The sequence below is a fragment of the Dipodomys merriami genome, unplaced genomic scaffold (assembly GCF_024711535.1).
Source record: "Dipodomys merriami isolate MVZ:Mamm:240054 unplaced genomic scaffold, mDipMer1.0.p SCAF_56, whole genome shotgun sequence".
Taxonomy (NCBI): Eukaryota; Metazoa; Chordata; class Mammalia; order Rodentia; family Heteromyidae; genus Dipodomys; species Dipodomys merriami.
The window spans coordinates 1265048-1291865 of NW_027206135.1; the positions used below are offsets into that span (position 1 = coordinate 1265048).

The window sequence follows — 26818 nt, forward strand, 5'->3', positions numbered from 1 at the left end:
TAAAACTTTAAGGCAGCTAGAATGTTCTATTTCTTTGATACTTGGTGACTATTAACATATTTTCTAGGGTAGAAACATTGAAATTCTGTAAGACAAAAAAAAAGTCTGAAGCACGTGCCAGTAGCTCATGCCTTTAATCCTAGCTACTCAGGAGACTGAGATCTAAGGATCATAGTTCAAAGCCAGCCCAGGAAAGAAAGTCTGTGAGACTCATCTCTAATTAATCACAGAAAAAGCTGGAAGTGGTGCTGTGGCTCAAAGTGGTAGAATGCTAGACTTGAGCAAAAGGAGCCCAGGGACAGCACTCAGGCCGCCCCTACTCTGGAAGGCAGTGTGGAGGTTTCTCACAAGACTAAACATAGAGTGTTCCTGTGCCCCAGCAATTCTAGTCCTGGGCATCTACCAGCGAAAAAAAAGAGAAAAAAAGCATCTTCTGGGGAAAGATTCAGAAAGGGAAATAGTAAACTTTTTTTTTTTTTGGAGCAAGAGGAAGAATAAATTCATGTGATAGCATGTGGAGACCAAGCAAATCTCCATAAAGGCAAAGGGAAGGCTGACGCCATGCGTCTTTATAAAGAAACAGCCCAGCAAGGACAGAATCCTCAAAACATTCTCCACTCTTCCAGGTGTCAAAGCTCTGCTCTGCTCTGCTGGGCTTGGAGGTCAGGCAGCCTGGGAGCAATGCGTCCACCACTACATCAACCCAACACTGACCCCTGCTGGGAAGACGTGTTGTCCACACTCAGACACACCCAATGCACAGATACACAGAGGCACACACACATAGATACACATACAAGATATACACAGACATGAAGACACACAAAGATATACACCAACACATACAAACACAGATACACACCCACATGAATACACATAAACACACACACTCAGATATAACAATACCCCAAAAAACCTGTACACACACACACACACACACACACACACACACACTCACACAAACTGTAGGCACAAAATGACAAGAAACTACCAAAAGTTGACCTCAACCTCAAACAAAGAAAATGTGAAGTTAAGCAATCTTGGACACTTGTTTTATTTTGAATGTTTTATTTGGAAAATGAGTATTTAGAGATAAATACAGCCATTGACTTATGAGTTTGAACTTATGAGTCTTTCACAAGTATGGCCCAAACAGGTCCATTTGATATTTTCAAGGGGAAATAGCACATATGCCTGCATATGAGTGATACAATAAATTGTATCATATAAATGATACAATAAATGTTCACCTCATTGCTCATAAGTAACATAGCCAAGTCGCTCTCAAGTTAAATCATTTGAGCTTCAGTTTTCATGGAGATATGAAAACTGTTTTCTTTTGTTTTTGTTTTTTTGTTTTACAAATGTTCTGGTGCTATAGTTTATATTAATTGGCCTTTTGTTTATTTGTTTGTTTTGCTGGGCTAGTGTTCTACCACTTGAGCCACTGCTCTACTTCAAGCTTTTTTGGTAATTTTATTGGTGATAAGAATTTCACCAGCTGGGCGCTGGTGGCTCACACCTGTAATCCTAGCTACTCAGAGGCTGAGATCTGAGGATTGCAATTCAAAGCCAGCCCTGTCAGGAAAGTCCATAAGACTCTTATCTCCAATTAACCACCAGAAAACCTGAAATGCTGCTCTGGTTCAAAGCTCTAGCTTTGTGCAAAGAGCTCAGGAACAGCATCCAAGCCCTGAGTTCAAGCCCCACAACTGACAAAAAAAACATCTCACGGATTTTCCTGATTCAGTTGGCTTTGAACCACGATCCTCAGATCTCAGCCTCCCAAGTAGTGAGGATTACAGGTGTGAGGCACTGGCATCTGGATGTTTGGCCTATTCTAATTTTCTTTTGTGTTATCTGAGCATTAATAATTACAATTATCAAAATGACAAATACTCTGTTCATATGCAACGTTTTAGTATAATTGGATGAATAATATTTTCTATATTTACTTTTCACTTACTAAAAGCTTTCAGTAAATGAAAATATCCTGAAACTTAAGGACATTGATGCAAATCAGAGGACTTAAAAGGGCCTCAGCATGTCAGCACATCCAACAGAGTCAAGTGAAAGAGTTGGGCGATAATTTAAGGTCTGGAGACGATGCAATGAGAGAAGGTGACGACATATTCTCTGTAACCTTTTTGGGCACGACAGTGCTTACAGAACATTGCCTGCAAATGGGAAGATGGGGAAAGCGATGAAGAGTGGAGTTTGTGTCCTGACAGCCAGGCTTCACTGTACTGCCTGCGTCTGTGACGGTATGTGGCATAAAGGAACATTTTATAAATTCTACAGAAGGAAGAACCAAAAAGGATGAAGATGGAAGGAAGGAAGAAAGGGGAGGAAGGAAAAAAGTCTCGTAAGAGTTTAGGACACTTTTCTACGCTGTCTGGAGCAGTAAAGTCTCCATCATAGAACCCAGGACTGATGGTTAGTGGGCAATGGGAAAGTTGCTTGGGGGGATGGGTTTGCTTTCTAATCGCTACTTCAAATTATAGCAAATGAAGTAATTGCTCAATGTACCTTTTCACAGTAGGACTTCGTTGGGGACTAAGAAAAGGCCTTAAAAAGTGAGAAAAAGCTTGGGGCTTTGGGTAGGAACAAGAGGAAGGAAAACAAACTAATGAGAAAAAGATGTGTTCCTTAAAAAGTGGTCAGGCTGTGAGAAAGCATTCTGCACAGGTATCAATGTCCACTGTAACTCTTCCGATCTGTTCCCAGGAATGGCCTGTGATTCTGCTGTGCTCTGTTGTTGATACTCATTCACACAGGCTTCCAAGTCTTTTCCTGGGGAAAGAACCAAATCCATAAACACAAACAGCTCGGCAGATGGAGAGGAAAGGCATTTGAACACATGGCGGCAAACACAGTAAACTCACCAGTTCAGATGTGGAAGTATTGCCAAGAATTTGGAAAGACTGGAAAGGTATCTTCTCTTGTTGGCTAGATTCTTTACAAGACATTTTCACTGAGAGATGTTTTTAATTGAAGTAATTACTGATGACTCTGTTGGTGGCTTATTAGTGGTGGGGTTGGGCATGGGATGTGGGGGAACAATACTTCATTTCTCTGCACTATTTAGACAGAGTTGAAGACCCATCTTGATGCTGCCTGGCAGGACTGACATTCCAGGCAGAAAAGCAGAGAGAGCCTTGTCGTTGGTGCAAAATTCAATGCCTGATCTACAGCATTAAGGAAATTGAATGGAGGTGTAAAGTTGGAAGGGAAAATGACCAGGCTGTGGTCAGTGATGAAAGAGGTGACGTCAATCCCAATTCATTGTATTTGTATCCTGTTTTGTTGATTGGCAACTCCTTTGAACAACTCCTTAAGAACAAAGAAAAATGATGTTTTCAGTACTGATCAGAGTGTAAACCATGGGCAGGGCTTTGTGGCATGATACTGTGCTGCAGGCAATGAAGTATGGTACGGGAAGGAAAGAGCTACAGATAACACAATTGGGGTGCGCATGCTCCCCAGTCCTTCTCAAGGAAGAGTGAACTGAGCACCAGTTAGCATTTCCTTGCTTGTTATTTACTACGCGCTTTTGTTGATTTGTAAGTGTTAACTCAGAGGCTTCCTCCATACTAACTGTTCAATCAGTGTCTGGGGTAGGGACAAAATATCCTGGCTTTTAAAAGATAATCAAGTAATTCTTTTAGAGTTCATTTTATTTTGTATTATTATTGTAAAGGTGACACATAGAGGGGTCACAGTTACATAAGTCAGGTAAACAGTACATTTCTTGTTGGTTTTTTTTTTGTTGTATTTTTATGTTGGTTGTGGGGCCTGAACTCTGGGCCAGGGTGCTATTCCTCAGCTCTTCAGCTCAAGGCTAGCACCCTACCACTTGAGCCACAGTGCCACTCCTGGCTTTTTCTGCTTAAGTGGTACTGAGGAAGAATCAAACCCAGGGCCTCATGCATGTGAGTCAAGCACTCTACCTCTGAGCCACCTTTCCAGCCCCAAACAATACATTTCTTTTAGGACAATGTCACCCCTTCCTTTGCTCTATCCCAATTTTCCCTCCTGTTCCCACTCAAGAGTGTATATATCAGTTTCCACATGGTGTCTAGTAACTACCGTGGCTACATTTGTTCAGTCTTGGTGCCTCCTCTTACTCTCCAAAGACAGATAAACAAACAAAGAAAAGACAACAGGAAAAGAAAACAAAAACAACAAAGATAAAACCTCCATTTCCTGGAGTTCATTTCAGTAAATATTATTTGATGCGACCAGATGCACATAGGCAGTGCACCTTTGTGCTCCTCCCCTAAGAGTGTCGTCCTTTGGTCTCAGTGTGTGTGGATGCCTGTATAACTTACCCTGTGTAATTTATCATGTCCTCCTGGTGTATTTTACATCCAGTTTCTGTGTGTGAGGTAAAACAAGCGCTGTGTGTCTCTGACTTTAGCTTTGCTCACTTCATATGACTTATTCTAGGTTCAGCCATCTCACAATGCAGTGCGACTGTGATGCACACAGCCCAGGTCTCCTGGCCATGCCACAGTGCAACTGTGATGTGCACGGCTGAGATCTCCTGTCCCTACCACAGTGCGACTGTGATGTGCACGGTTGGGTCTTCCTGTCCCTGACACAGTACAACTGTGATGTGCATGGTTGAGATCTCCTGTCCTTGCCACAGTGTGGCTGTGATGTACATGGATGGGGTCTCCTGTCCCCACCACAGTGTAACTGTGATGTGCACAGCTGGAGTCCTGTCCTCACCACAGTGTGGCTGTGATGTGCACAGCTGGGTCTGTCTGTCCCCACCACAGTGTGACTGTGATGTGAATGGCTGAGGTCTCCTATCCTCACCACAGTGCAACTGTGATGTGTAAGACTGAGGTCTCCTGTCCCCGCCACAGTGTGACTGTGATGTGCACTACTGAGGTCTTCTGTCCTTGCCACAATGTGGCTGTGATGTGCACAGCTAGATCCTCCTGTCCTCACCACAGTGTAACTGTGATGTGCATGGCTGAAATCTCCTGTCCTCACCACAGTGTGACTGAGGTATGAATGACTGAGGTCTCCTGTCCTCACCACAGTGCGACTGTGATGCGCACAACTGAGGTCTCCTGTCCCTGCCACAGTGCGGCTGAGATATGCATGGCTCGGTCCTCCTTTCCCTGCCACAGTGTGACTGTGATGTGCATGGCTGAGGTCTCCTGTCCTCACCAGAGTGCGACGTGATGTGTATGGCTTGGGTCCTCCTGTCCTCGCCACAGTGAGACTGTGATATGAATGTATTGCCACCTTGGTTATTGTTGTCTGGCTGTACTCTGGTTTGATATCAGGGCTCTAAGTTTTTGAATGTCCAGTGCAGGCTGCTGACACTTCCACACCTTGACAGCCGCCACAGTCTGCTGTAGACATGGGCTGTCCCACTCAGCACATGTCTCCTCCTGCTGAGCTCATGCCTTGTCTCGGTGAACACACACCCAGTCTCACTGTGGACACCCCCATGCTGCTGTGCATACACTTCATGCTGCTGAGCACATGTCCATAGACACAGCCTTGGCCAGAACAGTGGTCAGCAGGGACAGGGCAACAGTCAGCAGGGACAGAGCAACAATCAGTAGGGACAGGGCAGTGATCAGCAGGGACAGGGTGGCAGTCAGCAGAGACAGGGAAGTGGTCATCAGGGATAGAACAGCAATCAACAGGGACAGGGCAGCAGTCATCAGGGACAGGGCAGTGGTCATCAGGGACAGGGCAGCACAGGGCCACAGTGAATTCATCTCCGTCCTGTTCTGACAGAGGGAAGCGAGTCCTGTGGTCCTTGTGTGTCTAAAGTGCACACTTTGGGGCCCCCTGCATGATGCCCGCATGAAGAATGTTTAATATTGACAATGGATGTGCCCCAGGACTTCAGGTTTCCAAGTTCTAGAGCTGTATTAACCCCATGGCCCCGGACAGGCCACATGATGTCTAGGCTGTCCACAGGCTACAGTGACCACCTCTGGTGCAGGTTGCTTTGTTACCAGCAGAAAGATGGCAGCGCCTCTGGGGCCCAGTGGCTTCTCCTCAAGGGACAACAGTGGAGGCAAGCCCAGGGAGAAAGAGGCTGCTGTCGCTGCCTTCCAGGCCTTTCCACTGCCCCGCCCGGAGCATGCATAGAGTGGGTCAGGGAACAGTGTGGACTCCCTGAGAACAGCCTGGCCTCCACCAGCATCCAGGGTGAGCGGCTCCCCAGGCCTGCAGGAGCTACTCCCCAGCAGCCACATCCATGCAGGGAAAGTGCCTGGCAACCAACCCCAGGGACCTGCATGCACTGCCAGTTGAGCATTCATGACACTCACTGCAACCTGAAAAAGCCAGTGTGACCTGCACTACTGTCACTGACATGACTCGAGAGGACACTCCTTGCTGCTCTAGAGAGTTTGCTCCAGGGCATTCCATTTTTGTAAGTGGTATCTAAAATAGTTACGTCTGTTGATAAGAACAAAAATAACCACAGAATTCAACCCATCACAGAAATGTACTCATTATAAATTCCCTCATTAATCATACACTTCCATGCAGAAGCTAGATCTAAAACACACCAGGACTTGATACATTATACAGGTCTTTAGGCATTCGCACACAGTGAGACCAGCGGAGGATGCTCTTAGGGGAGGATCTCAGAGGAGCAATGCCTTTGTGCAACTGATCATATGAAATAATACTTATTGAAATTAACTCCAGGAAATAGAAACAAGAGGTTTTTTTTTAAAATGTTGCAGTTTTCATTTTAATTTCTTTTTCTCTTGTTTGCTCATCTGACTGTCTTTGGGAGGGGATGAAGGGGCACAGAAATGGGAAGATAAAAGGTGAACAAATGCAGCAATGATAGTAGGCGCTGAAAACAGTAGGTGTTGAAAATTAAATACACAACTTGTATTTGGGGATGGGAGGGAAAAACTGGGAGAGAGCAAGGGAAGGAGTGACCTTGCCAGAAAAGAAATGTACTTACATAACTGTAACCCTTATTACCTTTACAATAACAATAAAAAAGCAAAAAAAACAAAAAATGCCCCTTTTCTGCAACGAGTTTTAGGGGGGAAAAATCAGCTCTCAAAGGAGAAATTGCAGCTCTGACCAGGTGTCAAATGCTAACAGCATCATATAAGTCTCCTAAATGTCTTCACATTGGACCTTTAGGATTCACTGGTCATTCTTCATTGGCTATCTGTGGATTGTCAGCATGCAGAGAATACATAGAAACCAGTACTTATTATGTTAAAAGTTCACTGTGGTGGGGCTGGGAAGGTGGCTCAGTGGTAGAGCACTTGCCTTGCATGCATGAGGCCCTGGGTTCGATTCCTCAGCACCACATAAGCAAAAAGAAAAAAGCCGGAAGTGGCGCTGTGGCTCAAGTGGTAGAGTGCTAGCCTTGAGTTGAAGAGCTGAGGGACAGCACCCAGGCCCAGAGTTCAGGCTCCACGACCGGACCCAAAAACAAAAACAAAAAACAAAACAAAAAGTTCACTGTGGTTAATGAATTCTTGAATGAACACACACACACACACACACACACACACACACACACACACACACACACACACACACACACACACACACACACACACACACCCTTGCGTGGCTTAGCTTGTATATCATCTCTGCTCTTCTTGAATCAACAGTCCCCAGCTGTAGTTTTTTAGACAGGTCTATTTTCCAGCACACACACACACACACACACACACACACACACACACACACACACACACACACACACACACACACACACACACACACACACACACACACACACACACACACACACACACACACACACACACACACACACACACACACACACCCTTGCGTGGCTTAGCTTGTATATCATCTCTGCTCTTGAATCAACAGTCCCCAGCTGTAGTTTTTTAGACAGGTCTATTTTCCAGCACTAGTCATGGTGAGATAGGCAAGTCACATCTCTTTGAAGACAGAAACAGTGATCTAGAATTGGTAAGAGAATTTTTTTTTTCCCCTTACATCATTTGAATTGCAAGTCAAAGGTCAGAAGATGGTAAGTTTTTCAGGAAACACTGGGGTCTGGATTTGAATTTTGATATCAACACGACGAATCGGAAGGAAGGCAATGCCCCCTCGCCGCCTTCCGAAAGCAGACAGCAGGTTTACATGGCAAGCCGGTCACAATGATCTGAGAGTGCATGAAGCGTGCAAAACAGCAATCCCAGACACACAAATATACTTAAGAAAGAGAAGTTTTATTAGGGCAATTTCACTTTATTTTTCCATACAGCAAAGTCAACTACTGCAGTAATAATAAAATAAGCATAAAGCAAATTGCAGCCCAAGACAAAATACATAATTTTAAGCAACTACAAGCAGAAAGTAAGTTGTGATTACATAATATAAAACCAAGCATGTTTTTCCTCTCAGCAGAGGAAAGCGGCCCTGCGGGCGAGCCAGGGCACCCCGTTACCTGGCGCAGGAAGCCTGGCACCACTGGCTCCTTAAACCAGTGCCGGCACCAGGTCCAGCTTCCCTACACCCGTGAGTGCTCGACTGTGTTTGATTTCTTTCACCTGCTGAAGGAACGGGATCCTACAGCAATTAAAAAAAACAATCACATAACAATTATAGATACAGTGTGCTGTTTGGTTTGCCTGTTTATGGGTTAAATTTTCTTTGAAAGTCAATACTTGTTTTGAACATTTCTTTTGTGAACATTAAACCAGTGAAATTGGCAGAAACCGATTTGGGTATTATAGGTCCATCGTATTGTTCCTTCTCTCATTTGTTGTTGTTGTTGTTGAGGTTTTAAACATGCAGTAGTTTTGAAAAATGTAAGGAATATTTGATCCATGGTTTGATCTTAATGTTCAAAGTCCCTGCTGTTTTTTTGGTAATGATCGTCAGGCAGATTTGGCCCAATGGAGCTTTTTGACAGTCACGAGATCTTGGAAGGATGGCATTACCTTTCCAGCTGAAAAAATCCTGGCAAACTACAAGCTGTCCACAAAAAAGCAAAGCGACATGTTTGAAGGGGTATAGAGTGCTAACTCTGTGCCTCTTTCACAAGCAATTTTGCTCAGTCTGTCATTTTATTAGCCTTAACAAAACTCCTTGTAATTATAGACGTTTTTATTCAAAATAAGATCTTACTATTATACAGGTTTCTCTCTTTTGACTATATACAGAAGTGCAAAAAGTCAACCTTCTCTCTAGACTTCCCGATATGCTGAAGTGCAGCATAGTTCACCCTCAAGAGTTTGCACACACGCTCTATTTCTCATTACGTAAACTTTGAGTATTTGGATTATCAACAGAAAGTCCCTTGTTCTATTTATTGATTATGCAGCTTATTTATAACAAGGCCTGATATTCAGGGATTTCAAAAATATGAAACAATACTTTAACATTTGAAATGGATACAGTAGAAAATAAATTTTATTCTAATATCTAGGATCTAGATCTTCTTATAATAACTAATTACAAACAAAATAAATCATCAAAATATTACTCAATTGTCTGCCAGGATTGCTGCAATAGCAACAACTTAACATCTTACTTAGCAATGATTATATATTTATAAGATATCCATATAAAAGATCTTTGTTCTTTTAATGAAAACTAGACAAGAACTAACAATGACTGACATTCTTATACTGTAATATTAAATCAGTAAAATATAAATCATTTAGTTAACAATAATACGAATGTTCGTATGACACTACATGTAATTCAAAACTAAGTATGTTATGAAGAAAAACTACTTTTTGTATTTTGAAAAATTCATCAGTAAAAGCTAACAAAACAATAGTCTATAATCTGAAATGGTATTCAATTGTTAATAGAAAAGAAAATCTAATAAATGTAGGAAATGAAAAACTACATTTTAACAAAATAAGTAATATTCTTTAATGTAACTAAACTACACTAACATATGAAGTCACTGTTACTCTCTCAACACGATTGAAATTACATTGGTATGGGTTCCAACCCGTAATGTCAGAATCTAAGGCTTTAATAGATGCACAGTGCAATCAGTAAAATCAACACATCAGTCTTATATTAGAAAGCATTTCTCTCAAGCATAAAAACTTGCAGTAAACCTGGAAGTATGGAAGGTTCTACAACCAAACCCTCTCTTCTCCCGCTCCTCACGAGAGCTACCAGTGGCCGAGCCCCACGCCAGCATTCCGCAGAACTGCCGGGCAGAGCAAAAATATCCTTTACAAGCTTCCACATCCAACCCACTAAAAAAAGGAATTCCTTTGGACGAATCCATGGTTAAAAACTGAATGCACATCTATTTTTTTTAATTTTGTAAAAGGCTTTCTAAGGCTATAAGCAGTTAATCTGAACAAATCAAAACCAAAAAAAAATTACATATAAAATTCACCCATGTACTTAACCCACCCAGTTACTAGGTTAATTAAACATTTCTCATTTTCATATTTTGGTTTATCATGCATCTGATGACAGTGCTGTTCTTGTCTTTCTTTAGAGTCACTATTTTAAATGTGACTGTAGGAAGCATGTGAGCAAACGTAAAACCATTTTTGCAAAGCGTTTAGAGTCCTTCTGACTTTTGACAGAGGCTATAAATATAGAAGCAAAATAATTTCATCATTTTTTGTTATTGTGTCTCAGAAATGGCATATCCCTTTTGAATAACATGTTATACAGTATAGTATGCATAAATATTACACTACAGTGCATTAAAGTAATTATATATTTTATATATATATATATCTTATATATATCTCCAGTATGTGTGAGTTTAGCTGTATTGAGAGTTTGTGTTGTGCTGTCTATTGTTACTGTAAAGTTAATTTTGCCATTTCTGAGACAGCTTTGGTTTCAAAAAAAAAAGTATGGTGCCCTTTGATTGATGAGAACTAGCAAATAAGCAACAAAATGTGGCTCTGAAAATAATAACACTGAAGAAATAATACTCTAGTTCGATGTACAGTCTATGGCACTTCATGGAAATCCTTGACGACATGGAACTTAAAGCCAGGTGTGCTTGGCAGCAGACACAGTTGGTTTCGCTTGGCACATTCATCTGTCAGATCCCTCCCTCTGTATGTCTTACCATCTAGTACATTAAAAATATTACTCTGAAACAGAAAGGGCTATGCATGCACTCTCTCATCTATAATGGCAATTTTAAATACAAGGTGCACCTTTGTTATTTGTAAACCTTGAAAGAAATAAACTTATTTTTTTAAAAAATTATATCTTGGTCTACAGACGTACCAATACATAATAGAGTCATGGTTATACCATAGTCTGTCTTTTCAAAATGACATGGATATATAGGAAACTAAGTAGGTATGCATATCTGTATGCATAGCTCTGTGCTAGAAAAGAATATGACAATGTTGTTCTTCAGGACAGGGGTATCACCTCAGCACAAATATTGATTCAATGTACAGTGCTCGCAACAGTGTGCAGTGGGCCGTGTGGTCTGTTCTTCCCGTTAACATGCAGCAGTGATGTCTGTCGTGTGGCTGAGGGGTTTGGTGTTGCGCGAAGGTATGTACAGTATGGCTAATGACCCCGTCCGTTGTTCTAACCAAGCACACTGTCCTTCCTCTTCAGTGTGATCTGCAAGGGAACAAGAGAAAGCCTGTGTTGCAGCAGGCTAACCCGCGTGGGCGGATCTCTCCATGGCCCCCACCACGCCTCCACCTCTGGTGTCAATGGTGTGTTCACATGTACACGAACATGCGTATCTTCAGGGAAATGCAGGAGGGAACCAAGCCGGAGGTGCACACGCAAGGTTTATGCTCTCTCCGTGTGAGGAAATGACACACTCACTTAGCAACATCATAGAATGCTCTAAACTTCCCGTTAATAAGCAAAATGTGTAAAATACAGTCACAGCATCAAGGATCTCATGTACTGCAGAGCACTTCTTAGTTAGACACCATCATTGTCATAGAGCAAAATAGAAACCTGCTTTATGTCTCCTGTAAATTTTAATAGATACGAAAAACTATTCGGTCTACAGGGTTCTAAGTCCCTGGAGTAAGTTCTGTTAAACAAGCTTCATTCTCTTAAGTGTTCGGTTTACCTGGTGTGAGCTTAAAATAAATGACACCTGAAGCGATCGTTTTAAATGATTCAAAGTTTGTATGTTTTTCTTCACTCTAAAGCCAAAAAAATTAAATATTGACATATGGCTGGGTGCCAGTGGCTCATGCCTGTGATTCTTGCTACTCAGGAGGCTGAGGTCTGAGGATCGTGGTTCAAAGCCAGCCTGGGCAGGAATACCTGTGGGACTCTTCTCACCAATTAACCACCAAAAACAAAAAGAAAAAAGCCAGGAGTGGAGCTGTGGCTGAAGTGATACGCCACTAGCCTTGAGCAAAAAAATGCTGAATTCAAGCCCCAGGACCAGCACAAAATGTGTGTGTGTGTGTGTGTGTGTGTGTGTGTGTGTGTGTGTGTGTGTGTGTGTGTGTGTGTGTGTGTGTGTGTGTGTGTGTGTGTGTGTGTGTGTGTGTGTGTAAACTAAGGAATAATTCCTAATGAATTAAGTTTTAATACAATATACCTGAGAGTTAAAACTTTTCAGTTTTTACATCAAATTTATTCCCATCTTGGAATCTACATATTAAAATTCTGCTTTAGAATACAACTTTGAGAAGGAAAGAAATCACCACTTACTGGCTTTAAAAACAGCTTCCATGTTGCAACTTTATGTGAAAATAGGCATTTTACCAACAGCAGCACATTGTATAAACTCGAGTACAGATAAATCCTCATGTTCACTATTTACTGATGTGTGGATGGTCTTTTGGTATTATTTCATTGAACTGGGATTATGAGTAAGAAACAGAAGGGAGCTTCAGGCATACAAAGCAAACAATTGCTAGAGCTGGGAATGTATGTTGTAACCCTGTTTTCAACACCTAGAACTATCAAGTAATGTGCTTATTCTAAGACTGTGGCATTTCTTCTAAATCATGAAGCTTTTTTACTTTTTTAAAAATCAGAACTGCTTTGAGAGAGACCCTGAAATGGATCACAAGCACCTTCAGTAACTTCGCTCACTACTATAGCAAACCTCGGGCAGCACTGGGCCTGCCATCTCGTGAGCGGCCATTGCCTGGGCTCTGGATACATTGCCAGGGCCTCTGAACCTCACTGTGGCCTCCTGACTCGGGCCAGCTGCTTCTGCAAGGCCCGGACCCACTCTTGGGGCTTTCTCCACAGAGTGCCCTTCTTGTGCACCTGTTTCAACTTCGATTGGGAAGAGCTGCTCTCTCATCCTTGCACCAAAGTTCTTATATTTTAACAGATGCTATTCTGAGCTTATTTACATCTTCATCCCACTGACAGGATAAACTGACAATGCAACAACACAAACTCATTTGTAAATGAGTTAAGGTCCAAATAAGTGAATGAAAGGAAACAACTGACAGTGATCAATTACCTAATCACCAGATTTAGCCGGAAATGCTGCTGCTCTTTCTAATTATAAAAATTGTGCTTCTGTGAATTTCAGGAGCCTGGCAGGAGCAGGTGCTTTCTGTCTGCAGAGGTTCATTGTGTTATTTACGACATCAATCTCAGACATACGAAGCATCAATGTGGGCGGACAGCCCTGGCTGGCGAGGACAGAAAGTCTATCAGAAGCCTGTGGCCCGTCATTAATTGCTCTCTGCCCAGCACCACCAAACTGTTGGTTGCATGTTGCCCACTTTGTAAAAGAGAAGTTCTCCTGGACCCAAGACACTCAATTTGTCTGCAGGTTCTCATGACCTGCGACAGAAATGCTGCTGGAGACATGGTCCATGCTGCTGGAGACCTACATGGTCTCTGAATCACACCTTCTGGCCAGTCGGTTCTAATGCACATGGTGTTTATTCCTAATAGGAACAACCTCCCCCATTTGTGATCCGTGAGTATTTTGTATTTTAAATTATGACATCTTAATTGTAAATTCACATGAAAAATTCCTTACAAGCCATCCTATCATGAACTCTATAAGTGCTTTCTCTGAAGTTTTACGAAGGTTTAAGTAGACCACACAATTGCTATCTTAAAAACAAAACACACCAGGATTAGGTATTACATAGTGGACTTACTGTTGAGCGCTGACAGCTCACATCTGGGTGACGTATTTGTGGCTAGTCAGATGTTCGGCAGATATTATGGGTATCTAGCAAATAAGAAGATATTTAATGAATGATCATGCAAGCAACCCAACTACCAAGAGTTGAAACCATCTTCATATTAAACGATTATAGAAAAGCAAGAGTCAGCCCTTGCTGAAAGTCCTACTCGATCATTACAATAGGAAGTTAATATAAATTCTAGAATAGCAACTCATTTCTTTTAATTTTTGTTACATACTATTCTATAGTTGTTACCAGTTTGTAGGAAGAGAGGAAAAACTACCAAAAATTCATGCAGAGCAGTCATTGAAAAAGCCCTTTTTGTTGGCCTACACACACGCGCGTGTGCACACACACTCACCCTGTGGAGTCAATTATTTTAAAATGGTACACAAATCAGAGTAGGAAACGTTTTGCCTATTTTTGTGCAATTGAATTTCTAACATTTTCATCCAGGTGAGAGTGCTCAACTACTTCTTCTCCTCCCCCTCCCCCCAAACTGAAGATTGCACACAAAAAAAGGTCATTCAGAAAAAGGTAGCAATTCAAAAGAACTGGGTGAGAGGATAGGTTTATTTCAGAATTTACTGAATCCTGACTGCTTATCTATTGGGTTTTAATGAGCAACAAAAATTAGAGAACTTGAGGGAAAATTCAGTAAGAAACCGATCTCAATTCTCTGCAGTCCAGTGGGTTTGCCCCACTGGAGGCCGTGAGCGCTGGCCAGGTCACCCGCGTCCTTTCCTGACTACGTGACTTTAAAACAAGCAAGGCCTTCTTCTACGTTCAAGTTTCTGCTGTACAAAGTCACGGGCCAACTTTGCGCTTGGTTGATGGGAGAGCAGATCGCACACACGACTGCGTTTTTGTCAGGGCTGCCCTTCAGACGTCCTACCCTGACCTCTCTGTCCTGCGGTCTGGCGTGAACATGAACATATCCCCGTGTTATCTGCGTCTCTCGGCTGACCGTTCTACGCGATTTGACAGCTCTGGCAAAGGGCACATAGCGTGCTGCGAAGCACCACGAAGCCTCTCGTACCATTTTTCCGGCTGCAGGGAGGGTGTGCACCCGGAGTGAAGGGGCCTCCAGGATGGGGCTGTCGGAGCACACCGGGACCTTCACCACCAGCCGATGCCGAGGAAGGGCCCGCTTTAACGTCTGCATGCATGCAGGCGGCACTTTGTCGTGTCAGCTATTTCCAGCACTGCTAATGTACTGTAGGCATATACACATGGATGTACGTGGATATAATATATGTGTGTATATATAATATATATATATCCACTGCCTTTTCATTGATCTGGTTGTAAAATAGTATGGAGACCCAAGACTACGCATGAGATGGTCACAGCACAATGCAAAAGGTGCCCAAGACATAGTCAAATTGGCTCTGCTAGAGTTCTGCTTACACCAGCAATTCATCATCATAGATGGCACACATACAGACAGCTCGTGCCCCACGGCTGCACGGCAGCAGATCGCTTGGAAACCATTGAGATCCTTCTGCTAGAGATAATGTACTCCTATGCCACAAATGCACCAGCGAGCGAGCTCGTAAACGAGTCTGATACATGATTGCCAGTCTGAGGCTATTTTGACAGGCTCCGAAAAACTAACGACTGCTTGCCAACAAATAGCGAGAGCTTGTCTCAAACTCAAGGCAGATCTGACACTGTGCTCTGGAGAGTCTGCAGCTACTGTGCTAGCAGCCTTGTGCTTGCCGACAGCACGGAAGAAACAAGGGTGGAGGCTCCGCTATCGGATACCACGACTTTCCACCTGTCTGCCCTCCACGGGTGGGCGCAGCATGGGGGCCTCAGACTCACTTCCTCCATTTCAGCCCAGTCAATGAGTGAGCCGAGGCTGGCTCAGTTCTCCTCGCACACTGTCAACCCCCAGGAACTTCGCTTTTGTCACAAAAGTTTCTATACCTTTAAGCCCAAACTAACTTCACATAAAGATGACTTTACGTCAACCAGTATTTTCTAGAATGTATTTTTAAACAAGATCAGAAAATGCTGGTGGGTTTTTCTTTTTGTAGTTTTTGCAACTTAAACATTTTAAATAATCATTTTATTTTAAAATAGCTAACTCCCACCTTTCACCAAGTTTAAGTTGCTTAAGTAGGAGCCTCCTAACTTCACAGTATCCTGCAGGATTGTTACCCCATAAACTTGGGTAGATGATGAAATGACTCTCACTGGACCATACTGTTTCTTGTTATTCTATATGTATCTATCTGCAACATTTATGCAGGGTAATATAGAAATGAGGGCACTGAAAAATGGTTTTCACTACGTGTACTGAGAATTGGTTGAGACGCTCAGCACAGAGTTCAGTTCCAGGGCTTGATCTCAGGGCCTGGGCACTGTCCCCGAGATTATTTTTGCTCAAGGTTAGCAGTGCTCCACCACACAGAATTAATTTGGAATCTTCTTCCTGAAGAAATCAACGATAACTCTGTATCAAACTCTATTTACAAGAGTGGTCATTTGTGGCATTTTAGTATTTTAATTTTCCTTAACAATTTAGGTGAGAACTCAGGAATGGATGTCACAAATATGCCTTGTTGGTGGTGGTTTTGAATCTTAAAATTGCCTATATTTTTGACTGGTCAGGTGGTTGAGAACAAAGGAGAATTGCTTGTGTAAATGTCATTTTAGTAGCTTCAGAAATGAGGCTGCCACGACTTTGGAGCACGTAGAAATGGCACAAAAGCATCGGCCGCTTGTCACAGGAAGGATGTGTAGGCCAACAAGAGGCATTTCCGACCCCCATGCTCACCGCAGCACCCAGAGAGCCCTCCGACTCCACCGGCCCCACAGGAGGGCCCCCCAGCCTGGCCGCTCCGTGCCTAGAGGCCACCCACGGGGCCCGGGGAGAGTCGGTTTTAGGAAACAAAGCTGTAAATGAGCAAACCTGGTTGGCTGTGGCTGTGGCAGCGAAGGGCACACTTGTGGCAGGTGTTGTTGCCGCGGACACGGTGGCTGGCGTAGCACCGTGCACCATGGGAACTTTCGGAGGGAAAATCATATGAGCAAACACACAGAAGAGTGCGGCGACATGGAGACCAGGCAACGTGAGCCCGGGCCAGGGCATTGATCATAGCAGCGAGCGCGGCAAGTGACATGCAATCGCATTGCAAAGCAGGAGGCATTCCGGGCAGGGGGGCGGAGGGGCGGAGAGAAAAAAGGGAGGGAAAAAAAGCTCGTTACCATCAAATCAGGAAAACTGACACAACAGGCTTAATTTGCTAAGTCAAAACAAGAATTTCATAGAGTGCTCACAGTCAGACATTCAACATCTAATCAGAATATGGGTATTTACTTCAATATACAGTTATCTGTTTGATTAGAAGGGTTTTTTTTTAAATCGGTTATTATTATAAAAACAATGATTATTTTTATGAGATAGATTCCTTTTTTAACACACCAGAGCTCAGAGTCCAATCAAAATCCACCAAAGGTGACTAAAGGAGACTACCGTGTGTAAGGAAAACACTTAGGTGAATTGACGTCAATTAAATAGAAAATGGCATTTAATTGACAGGTGTTAGTAAGGGACATGGACTTGCCCGATAGATCACAGTTAAACTGAGCAGTGGATTTTGAGGGGCTGTGAGGCGCACATCAGTTTAAGAAAAATCAAGAAACAGCTGCACCTACCAACATTTGTAGCGGGTGTCATGCACAATATTGAGCCTGCTCATCATGCATTGCAACAGGAAGGCGGATTTGAAAGGGAAGAGAATTAAAACATCCCATCACACGTGTAATTAGGAAATCATTTGAACAAAGAAGAAAAATTGTTATTATGGAAACAGTGACTTGTAACTGTCAGCACAATGAAATAATACAACAGCAAGTGACCAATTAGAGCTCGTCTCAAGTGAAGAATAAAAAGCCAGTTTAACTGTGTGCTGGTACACCTGCTTTCCCCTGATTGCCACCTATACACAGAACTATTCTGCAAAAGACTGACACCTGCTGGATGCCTCCCGAAGGAGACCGCCCTTTGTTCTGGTGGAATATGGGTCCTAGCTTGGCTGCTTGGCTATTTCTAACACTGACACATGATACATTAACATTTTCTCTAGGTTGAAACATGCTAAATGAGTAGAGATATTATTTATTAAAATAGTAAATAATTTAATGTACAACATAACAACACTACAACATTCACTTTAATTTCCTTGGCTTTATTTCTCTGTTTACTGAAGCAGCAGCCACACAGACCTGAAAGGAATCGTGATTGTCTTATCGATACAGGAACTTTACTTGAATAAATTATGCATGAAAAGAAAGGGAACTTCTCCTTGTTTGGGAATTCATAATGCAGGAAGAGCTTTATAAAAAGGGATGCAATTTAAGTCAAAATGCTTCATCTGGTATCTGGCAAAACAGGCTTGTTTCCATTGCTGGGTAAGATCATCAAGACTTAGTGGAGTGGCAAATGTTTTACAATATTTCACATGTAAGAACCTGCTAATTAGATTTCAGTGAAAAGCCCCGGGTGGATGCTTAGCGAAGATGCCCGCTTCGCATGTGAGCACTGGCATGGTGCTCAGAACTGCTTGACTATGGCAAGTAAAAATAAATGTTCCGTGCGTAGCTCTTGCTGTGACATAAAAATATCGGAAGTCTTGTTTACTTTTACCCAGCACAGGGCCCTTCTACAGCTGGAGACTACTGTTCTTCCAATGAGACTATTTTGGACTTGTAGGTTTAAAAATACCAACTGGCGTGTTATGTTTCTATCTCAATCTCTCAATCTTGGCACATCTGTTGAAATACTAGCAGCATCTGGGAGGAACACTGGTTGGAGAGGTATCTGCCAATGCGGGCCTGTCAGAGGCGGCTGCCAACGAGGAGCACAGCTGAAACCTGGGCTAGGTCACCAGCATCCCTCTAGCTGCTGTGAGTGAGTGGCACGGGAGCAGGCCTGGGTTGAACAGGGACAAGGGGGAGCTGGGCTCCTGGCTGAGGAATGTGCTGTTGGCTGCTGCCAAGGCCCCGGTACCTCCATCAAGGTCAGACGTGACTAAGGCCCCGAGTCAGCCTCGTGGAAGACAACAGCAGAAACAAACCAACAACAACAAAGGATGTCACTGGAGACACAAGAGCAAGCACAGCTGAACCCTGGGTCTAGACCTTTGAGAAGCCGTGGCCCTCTAATGGCAGGGCAGGGGGAGGGGAGCTGGGCGTAGAGAAGAGTAATGTCACATTGGAGGATATTAAAGCCAATTTAAATATTGCACAGGTGATAAATGTTAAACTTAGTATTTGTTGTTAGACTTACATTGGTCACATTTCATCCTGTGCAATCCATCCAATTAAGCCTGGAAATGAGCTGGCCCTACACTCCCTCTTGTTAAGCCACACAACACTTAGGATCTGAATTTCTCTAATTGTCATTCTACCCAATGCACACAGTCCTGAGGGATTCGCAACAAATGAACGAGAGGCAGTGATGAAAACAGTCACCAGGGTGCAAAACTCACAAACATGAAGACAGAATGCTGTAGGACCCATTTGACAAAAGCAAACCCACTTTACTTCAATTCAGTGCAGTAGCCAAATCATTCCTCCTTTCCATTTTCAAAAAGAGGCACAAGTGTGCATATGTGTGCATTTCCTCTTGCCTTACAAAGATGTTCACACAGAAGAATGGCTGTTTCTAAGACATGTGTATTTTAATTGCATGATTTTTTATTAAATTTTTAATTGGCCTCTGTGAAGATGCCAGGAAAAAAAAAAACCAGGGTGTTAACTGAATGTGCAATGGAATGTGTGCACAGCTGAAATCTCACGGATGGGAGAGGGAAGAAGAGCCGGGAGAGCTGGTTGGCAGTTGCAATTCCCAGGGGATAATTCAGGGATAGAACACAGGTGTTTTGGCTTTCCCTTTGCTGGCAATACTGGGTTTTGAAGTCAGGTATCCTAGCTGAGCTTTCTTGCATGGTTGGCACTCTACCACTTGAGTCATGATACCTCCAGTCCTGCTTTTTGCAGGCTATTTTGCAGATAAAAGTGTTGGAGACTTTTCTGCCCAGGCTGGCATCAAACCTTAATCCTCTGGATATGCGACTCCTGAGAGCCAGGATTATAGGTGTGAGCCACTGGCCCTGGGGTGATTTAAGGTCTTCTAAAGATCACCTACCATCTCACTAGCTCAGAGCTGAATGATCAGAATCGATATTCAAGCAGGCAGCTTCTTTGTGTTCACTTATTATGATTTTAGAAATGTACACTAGCAAATTATGAACATTGATATTTATTCTAATTATGATAAACTAAAATCTTTATGGTTTCTATTATTTCTAAAAACCTCAGCCCCCTCCCTACTTCCCCACTGGTAAGCCTCCACACTGTGGAGAAGTCTGGCCTTTTCCCCCTTCCTTCAGGTAGGCTTTCCAGCACCAGCTGACGCAGGTTATTTCGGCTCCTTTAAACACTAGAATGCAGCGTGAAGGGGTAAGGACAAAGGGGGACAACGGTGGACATGCCTGACAAGGAAGATGGAGGGGACAGCAGCTCTGGGGCCTGGCAGGCACGGCTGGGGGTGAGGTCAGCACCCCTGGGCAGCAGTGTTTGGAACATGGGCCATCTGACAGCAGTCCTGCTGAGGGTGAGAACGCTGGGACTGGTGTGAGCCCCGGTGTGAGGCCTGGGCACTCACGCCCAGAAGCCCCGCTTCTGGGCGGGGAGGGGGGGGGAGGTCCGAGGCCAATGGAAAATGTGCTCATGTGCTACATATGAGCTCTTCTCGTGTTAGCTCTGTGCAAACGCGTACTGAGCACAAACTAAGTGTATCTGAAGAGTGGGGCACCCTGCGAGAGCATGTGTACTGAGCACAGCACTAAACAGTGTGCCTGAAGAGCGATCACCCTGCCCGAGTGGGTACTGAGAACAGCACTAAGCAGTATAACTGAAGAGTGGATCACCCTGCAGGTGTGGGTACCGAGCACAGTACTATGCAGTGTGTCTAAAGAGTGGAGCACCCTGTTAGAGCGTGTGTACTGAGCACAGCACTATGCAGTGTATCTGAAGAGCGGATCACCCTGTAAGTCTGATCAAATCAATCCCAGTGGGGAGCATGGTATCAGGGCACAATCTGGGTTCCGGAGCACCGGGGCAGCCCGGGGTTCCACAGCAGGTGTCAGGCCAGTGACAAGGGGCGGTGTGGGAGGGAAGAGCTGTATGTCCATCTAGGTGTCTCCAGGGGATCACAGACACCGCCCTGGGGTGCAGTTAAGCTTAGTCTTGGTTTTAAAGGCAAACACTGGGCGGCCTCCCTGCATGCAGGACCCAGACCTCAGGGGAGCCAGCCTGCTCTCCGCCCAGGGGACGGCAGGCTGGCTTCTGGCCACGCCCCTCGCCCGCCCATTGCCCCGCCCTATCCACCCATTGCCCGCCCCTCACCCGCTAGCTCCTCCCCTCAAATGCCGCTCTCTGACCCTACCCCTCCTTCGCCACTCTGCTCCTTACCCTGCCCCTTAACAGATCCTGCCTCTCCAACCCCTCCCCTTGTCAGCCCCACCTCTCCCATGGTCAGCCCCGCCCCCTACCCCGCCCTTCACCTGCCCTGCCCCTCCGGTCACCCCAGCCTCTCCCCTTGCCAGCCCCGCCCCCGCCCCACCCCTCAGCCCAGCCTCTCCCCTTGTCAGCCCCTCCCTTCCCTAGCCCCGCCCCTCACCAGCCCCACCTCCTCATTCACACCCCCTTCCCCAGCCCCTCCCCTCCCAAGCCCCGCCCCTTGCCAGCCCAGCCCTAAGCCCCAGCCCATCCCCTGGCCAGCCTACCCCAGCCCCGCCCCTCCTCTCCCCAGCCCCCGCCCCACCCTTCCTAGCCCCGCCCTCTTCACTACCCACCCGGCCCGCGTCTTCCGGCCCCCCCCCGCCCGCCCCGCCCCTCACCTGGCGGGAGGAACGCGGTGTGCTGTTGCAGCTGCATGTTGGCCAGAGCCTGTTGGTATTGGAAAATACCCGAGTTAAAGACTGCGGTGGCACCGTTGGTTTTCTCGAGAGCAGGCCTCTTTGGTAGCGGGGGGAGGACGGCTTGAGGGATGCCCTGTCCGCCGGACCAGGAGCAAAGAGAAAAGAAGAGAGCCGTCAGTGGTGCGGCGGCCTGGGCTGGGCAGCGGGCGGGCAGCGGCGCGGGGGCTACGGGGCCAGGGCCTCCGCCGGCTGAGTGGAGGGAGGGGTGCCCGGGCCAGGCCTGCCGTCCACACCGCGACCGCACCCTCCATCCAAACCTCCCCACACCCCGATCACACCACAACCACACCCGACCACCCCCTCCACACCCCTTCTACACCCCATTCACCCCTCTCTACACACCCCCACCCAAACCCTGTCCACATCCCCCCTCCACACCGCGCCCACACCCTCCATCCAAACCCCCCACACCCTGATCACACAACAACCACACCCGACCACCCCCTCCACACCCCTTCTACACCCCATTCACCCCTCTACACACCCCCACCCAAACCCTGTCCCCATCCCCCCTCCAAACCCCATCCACACCCCCTCCACACCAAGACCACACCCTCCAGCCAACCCCCCCATACCCCATCACACCACACACACCTTACCATCCCCCTCCACACCCCTTCTACACCCCATTCACCCCTCTCTACACACCCCCACCCAAACCCTGTGCACACCCCACTCCAAACCCCATCCACACCCCTCCTCTACACCAAGACCACACCCTCCATCCAAACCCCATCACACCTTGATCATACCCCACCACACCCCTACCACCCCCCTCCACACCCCTTCTACACCCCATTCACCCCTCTCTACACACCCCCACCCAAACCCCTGTCCACACCCCCTCCAAACCCCATCCACACCCCCCCCCACCAAGACCACACCCTCCATCCAAACCCCCCATACCCCATCACACCACACACACCTGACCACCCCCCTCCACACCCCTTCTACACCCCATTCACCCCTCTCTACACACCCCCCCTCCAAACCCCATCCATACCCCCCCTCCACACCGCAACCACACCTACCCATCCAATCCCCACAACACCTTACCACACCCTGATCACACCCTGGCCACACCCCAACCACACCCCATCCACACACCCCCTCATCCACATCCCATCCAGGTGAGGTACAGTGATGCCTGTCCCATGTGCTTCGGGCTTCCGGTGGAAGCTGCCCTGGAGGGAGGAGACTGGGCCCACCGCTCGGGACCACTAGGGCAAAGGGTTAGTAGTTAATCCTGAGGTGATGAGGCCTTGCCCTGCCCTTCTCTGCCCAGTCCTGCCCAGCCCGGCCCAGCATGCATTGCCCTGCCCCATCCTGCCCTGTCCTGCCCCAACCTGCTCCTCCCCCCATGCCCTGTTCTGCCCCGTCCTGCCCTTCTCTGCCCCGTCCTGCCCAGCCCAGCCCAGCATGCATCATCCTGCCCTGTCCTGCCCCATCCTTCCCTTCCCTGCCCCATCCTGCCCAGCCTGGCCCAGCAGGCATCATCCTGCGCTGTCCTGCCCGCAGCATGCACTTCTTCACACTGAGCTACGGATACTAAAAGGTCAACCACTCTGTATCTCTAAGGGCATGCTGGCCAGACAGGGCCATAGATAGGAAGTCAAAAGTACACTCCTGGGTCTGCCAAGGATTTCTGTAGCACACTGGACAATGCTCGTAAACTGAATGTGGGCTGCTACGCCCTCCTCCTCCTCCACCTCCCCAGCCATGCATCCTCCTCCTCCTCCTCCACTTCTCTGGCCATGACCCCTCCCCCTCCTCCCTCTCCCTGGCCACTTGCCCTCCTCCTCCTCTACCTCCCTTTCCCTGGCCATGTGTCCTCCTCCTCCTCCATGTCCCTGGTCACACACCCTCCTCCTCCTCTATGTCCTGGCCATGCACTCTCCTCCTCCATGTCCCTGGTCACATACCCTCCTCCTCCATGTCCCCAGCCATGCGCCCTCCTCCTCCTCCATGTCCCTGGTCACATACCCTCCTCTTCCATGTCCCCAGCCATGCGCCTTCCTCCTCCTCCACCTCCATCTCCCTGGCCATGCACCCTCCTCCTCCTCCACCTCCATCTCCCCAGCCATGCACCCTCCTCCTCCTCCTCCTCCTCCTCCATCTCCCTGGCCATGCACCCTCCTCCTCCTCCACCTCCATCTCCCCAGCCATGCATCCCCCTCCATGTCCCTGGCCATGTATCTTCCTCCTCCTCCATGTCCCTGGTCACATACCCTCCTCCTCTATGTCCCCAGCCATGCGCCCTCCTCCTCCTCCACCTCCATTTCCCTGGCCATGCGGCCCCTCCTCCTCCATGTCCCCAGCCATGCGCCCTCCTCCTCTTCCATGTCCCTGGTCACACACCCTCCTCCTCCTCCATGTCCCTGGCCATGCGACCTCCTCCTCTTTCCTCTCCCTGGCCACATGCCCTCTTCTTCTTCTTCTTCCTCCTCCTCCTTCTCCTCCTCCTCTTCCTCCACTTCCTCCTCCTCCTCCTCCTCCTCCCTCTCCCCGGCCACTACCGTCCTTCTCCACCATCTCCCCAGCCACATGCCCTCCTCCTCCACCTCCCCGGCCACATGCCCTCCTCCACACGTAGGACACCACACTCAGTTTTTCACTGTACTTTATGACTTTTATAACAGGAGAAGGATATATTTTTAATTGGTAAAAAAATAAAACAAAACAAAAAATTCGTATCTACAATAAAGCTACATGCCAAGCTAAAAGGTGAAAGGTCATAGTACCAGGTCAAAGGTTGCCTCGAGGGGTCGCTTCAGTGATTTGACAGCCGACTGAGTCTTAATTAGCAGGCAGCGAGCACATGATGGCAATGGCCAGTGGGGTTCAAGCGCATTAACATAAACAGCAAGCAGAGGTGCATCATGGGGGCAGCAGTGCATTTTGGGTAGGTGAGAAAAAAACAAATAAAAAACAAATCATCGGAATGCCATATACAACGGATAACAAGACTAAGCATGCACAATAAAGGCACTACTGAGTTGTTATTGGGAGGGGACTCCTCTTTGTAGTTAATGACACACCAGATACCTAACAGGAAAAAGGAAGAGTGAAGAGGAAAGCAGAGGGGCTGCCTTCTGTATTTTTGCTCAAGTATCCGAAAACAAACACAGAAAAGACCTCTGGGAGTCAGAGCTCCGGGCGCCAAGCCGCCTCAGGGAGATGTTCCTGGGACTATGGTCAAGATTAAGCTATGCATTCGAGAGAAGGGGGACACTGTTAGAAGGCGAGGCACCGAGGGATGGGCTGGCTGAGCCGGCTGGGCAGCCGTGATCATCTCCCTTATGAGGACAGCTTACTGGGGACTCTGCTGGGGTCTACTCCTTCCCCTGTCCTGGCTCAGTGAGGCCTCTGCAGCCCTAGAACCTGGTGTGGGCCCTACAGCCACCAGCGGCCCTGGGACAGTAGGGCACCCCATGTCTGTGACTGACACGGACAATCCTATGGAAGCAGCTCTATCTTGGGGTTCCAGAATGTGTCCTTGTTAAAGCAAGATAGGGGTGAGGGGAGTCTGGGGTGTGTATGCACTGTGGTGCACAGTATGGGTGAGGGGAACCTGGGGGGCTGTGTATCGTGGTGCAGTGTGCAGGGGTGAGGGGAGCCTGGGGTATGTGTGCACTGTGGTGCACGGTGTGTAGGGGTGAGGGGAGCCTGGGGGTGCACTGTGGTGCACAGTGTGTAGGGGTGAGGGGAGTCTGGGGTGTGTGTGCACAGTGGTGCATGGTGTGCAGGGGTGAGGGGAGCCTGGGGTATGTGTGCACTGTGGTGCACAGTGTGTAGGGGTGAGGGGAGTCTGGGGGTGCAGTGTGGTGCAGGGTGTGTAGGGGTGAGGGGAGCCTGGGGGTGCACTGTGGTGCACAATGTGTAGGGGTGAGGGGAGTCTGGGGTGTGTGTGCACTGTGGTGCATGGTGTGCAGGGGTGAGGGAAGTCTGGGGTGTGTGTGCACAGTGGTGCATGGTGTGCAGGGGTGAGGGGAGTCTAGGGGTGTGCACTGTGGTGCATGGAGTGCAGAGGTGAGGGGAGCCTGGGGTGTGTGTGCACTGTGGTGCATGGAGTGCAGGGGTGAGGGGAGTCTGGGGTGTGTGTGCACTGTGGTGCATGGAGTGCAGGGGTGAGGGGAGCCTGGGGTGTGTGTGCACTGTGGTGCAGGGTGTGTAGGGGTGAGGGGAGTCTGGGGTGTGTGTGTACTGTGGTGCAGGGTGTGTAGGGGTGAGGGGAGCCTGGCGGGGCGTGTGCACTGTAGTGCACGGTGTCTAGGGGTGAGGGGAGTCTGGGGTGTGTGTGTACTGTGGTGCACAGTGTGTAGGGGTGAGGGGAGTCTGGGGTGTGTGTGCACTGTAGTGCATGGTGTCTAGGGGTGAGGGGAGCCTGGGGTGTGTGTGCACTGTGGTGCATGGTGTGTAGGGGTGAGGGGAGCCTGGGGGATGCAGTGTGGTGCACAGTGTGTAGGGGTGAGGGGAGTCTGGGGTATGTGTGCACTGTAGTGCACGGTGTCTAGGGGTGAGGGGAGCCTGGCGGGGCGTGTGCACTGTGGTGCAGGGTGTGTAGGGGTGAGGGGAGCCTGGGGTGTGTGTGCACTGTGGCGCATGGCATGTAAGGTTAAGGGGAGTCGGGTATGTGTGCACTGTGGTGCATGGTGTGTAGGGGTGAGGGGAGTCTGGGGTGTGTGTGTACTGTGGTGCACAGTGTGTAGGGGTGAGGGGAGCCTGGGG

At 47.2% G+C, this 26818-nt stretch overlaps 1 protein-coding gene across 14 annotated transcripts in view; it reads right to left on the reverse strand.

Annotated features, from left to right (window-relative positions):
• Nucleotides 1-8201: 8201 nt before the first annotated feature.
• The window catches only part of LOC138812159 (muscleblind-like protein 1), a 162329-nt gene continuing 143712 nt past the window's right edge, over nt 8202-26818 (reverse strand). For 7 of the 14 annotated variants that reach the window (XM_070000108.1, XM_070000095.1, XM_070000106.1 and 4 more), the window contains 6 exons: nt 24832-24885; nt 22010-22163; nt 17760-17795; nt 17014-17108; nt 14064-14137; nt 8202-11574 (listed from right to left, as the gene is read on the reverse strand). In XM_070000108.1, the coding sequence (XP_069856209.1) occupies nt 14081-14137; nt 17014-17108; nt 17760-17795; nt 22010-22163; nt 24832-24885 (396 nt within the window). In that variant the 3' untranslated portion in view covers nt 8202-11574; nt 14064-14080. The remainder of the gene's footprint in view (nt 11575-14063; nt 14138-17013; nt 17109-17759; nt 17796-22009; nt 22164-24831; nt 24886-26818) is intronic. The other 7 variants (XM_070000102.1, XM_070000099.1, XM_070000100.1 and 4 more) reach the window with 7 other exon arrangements.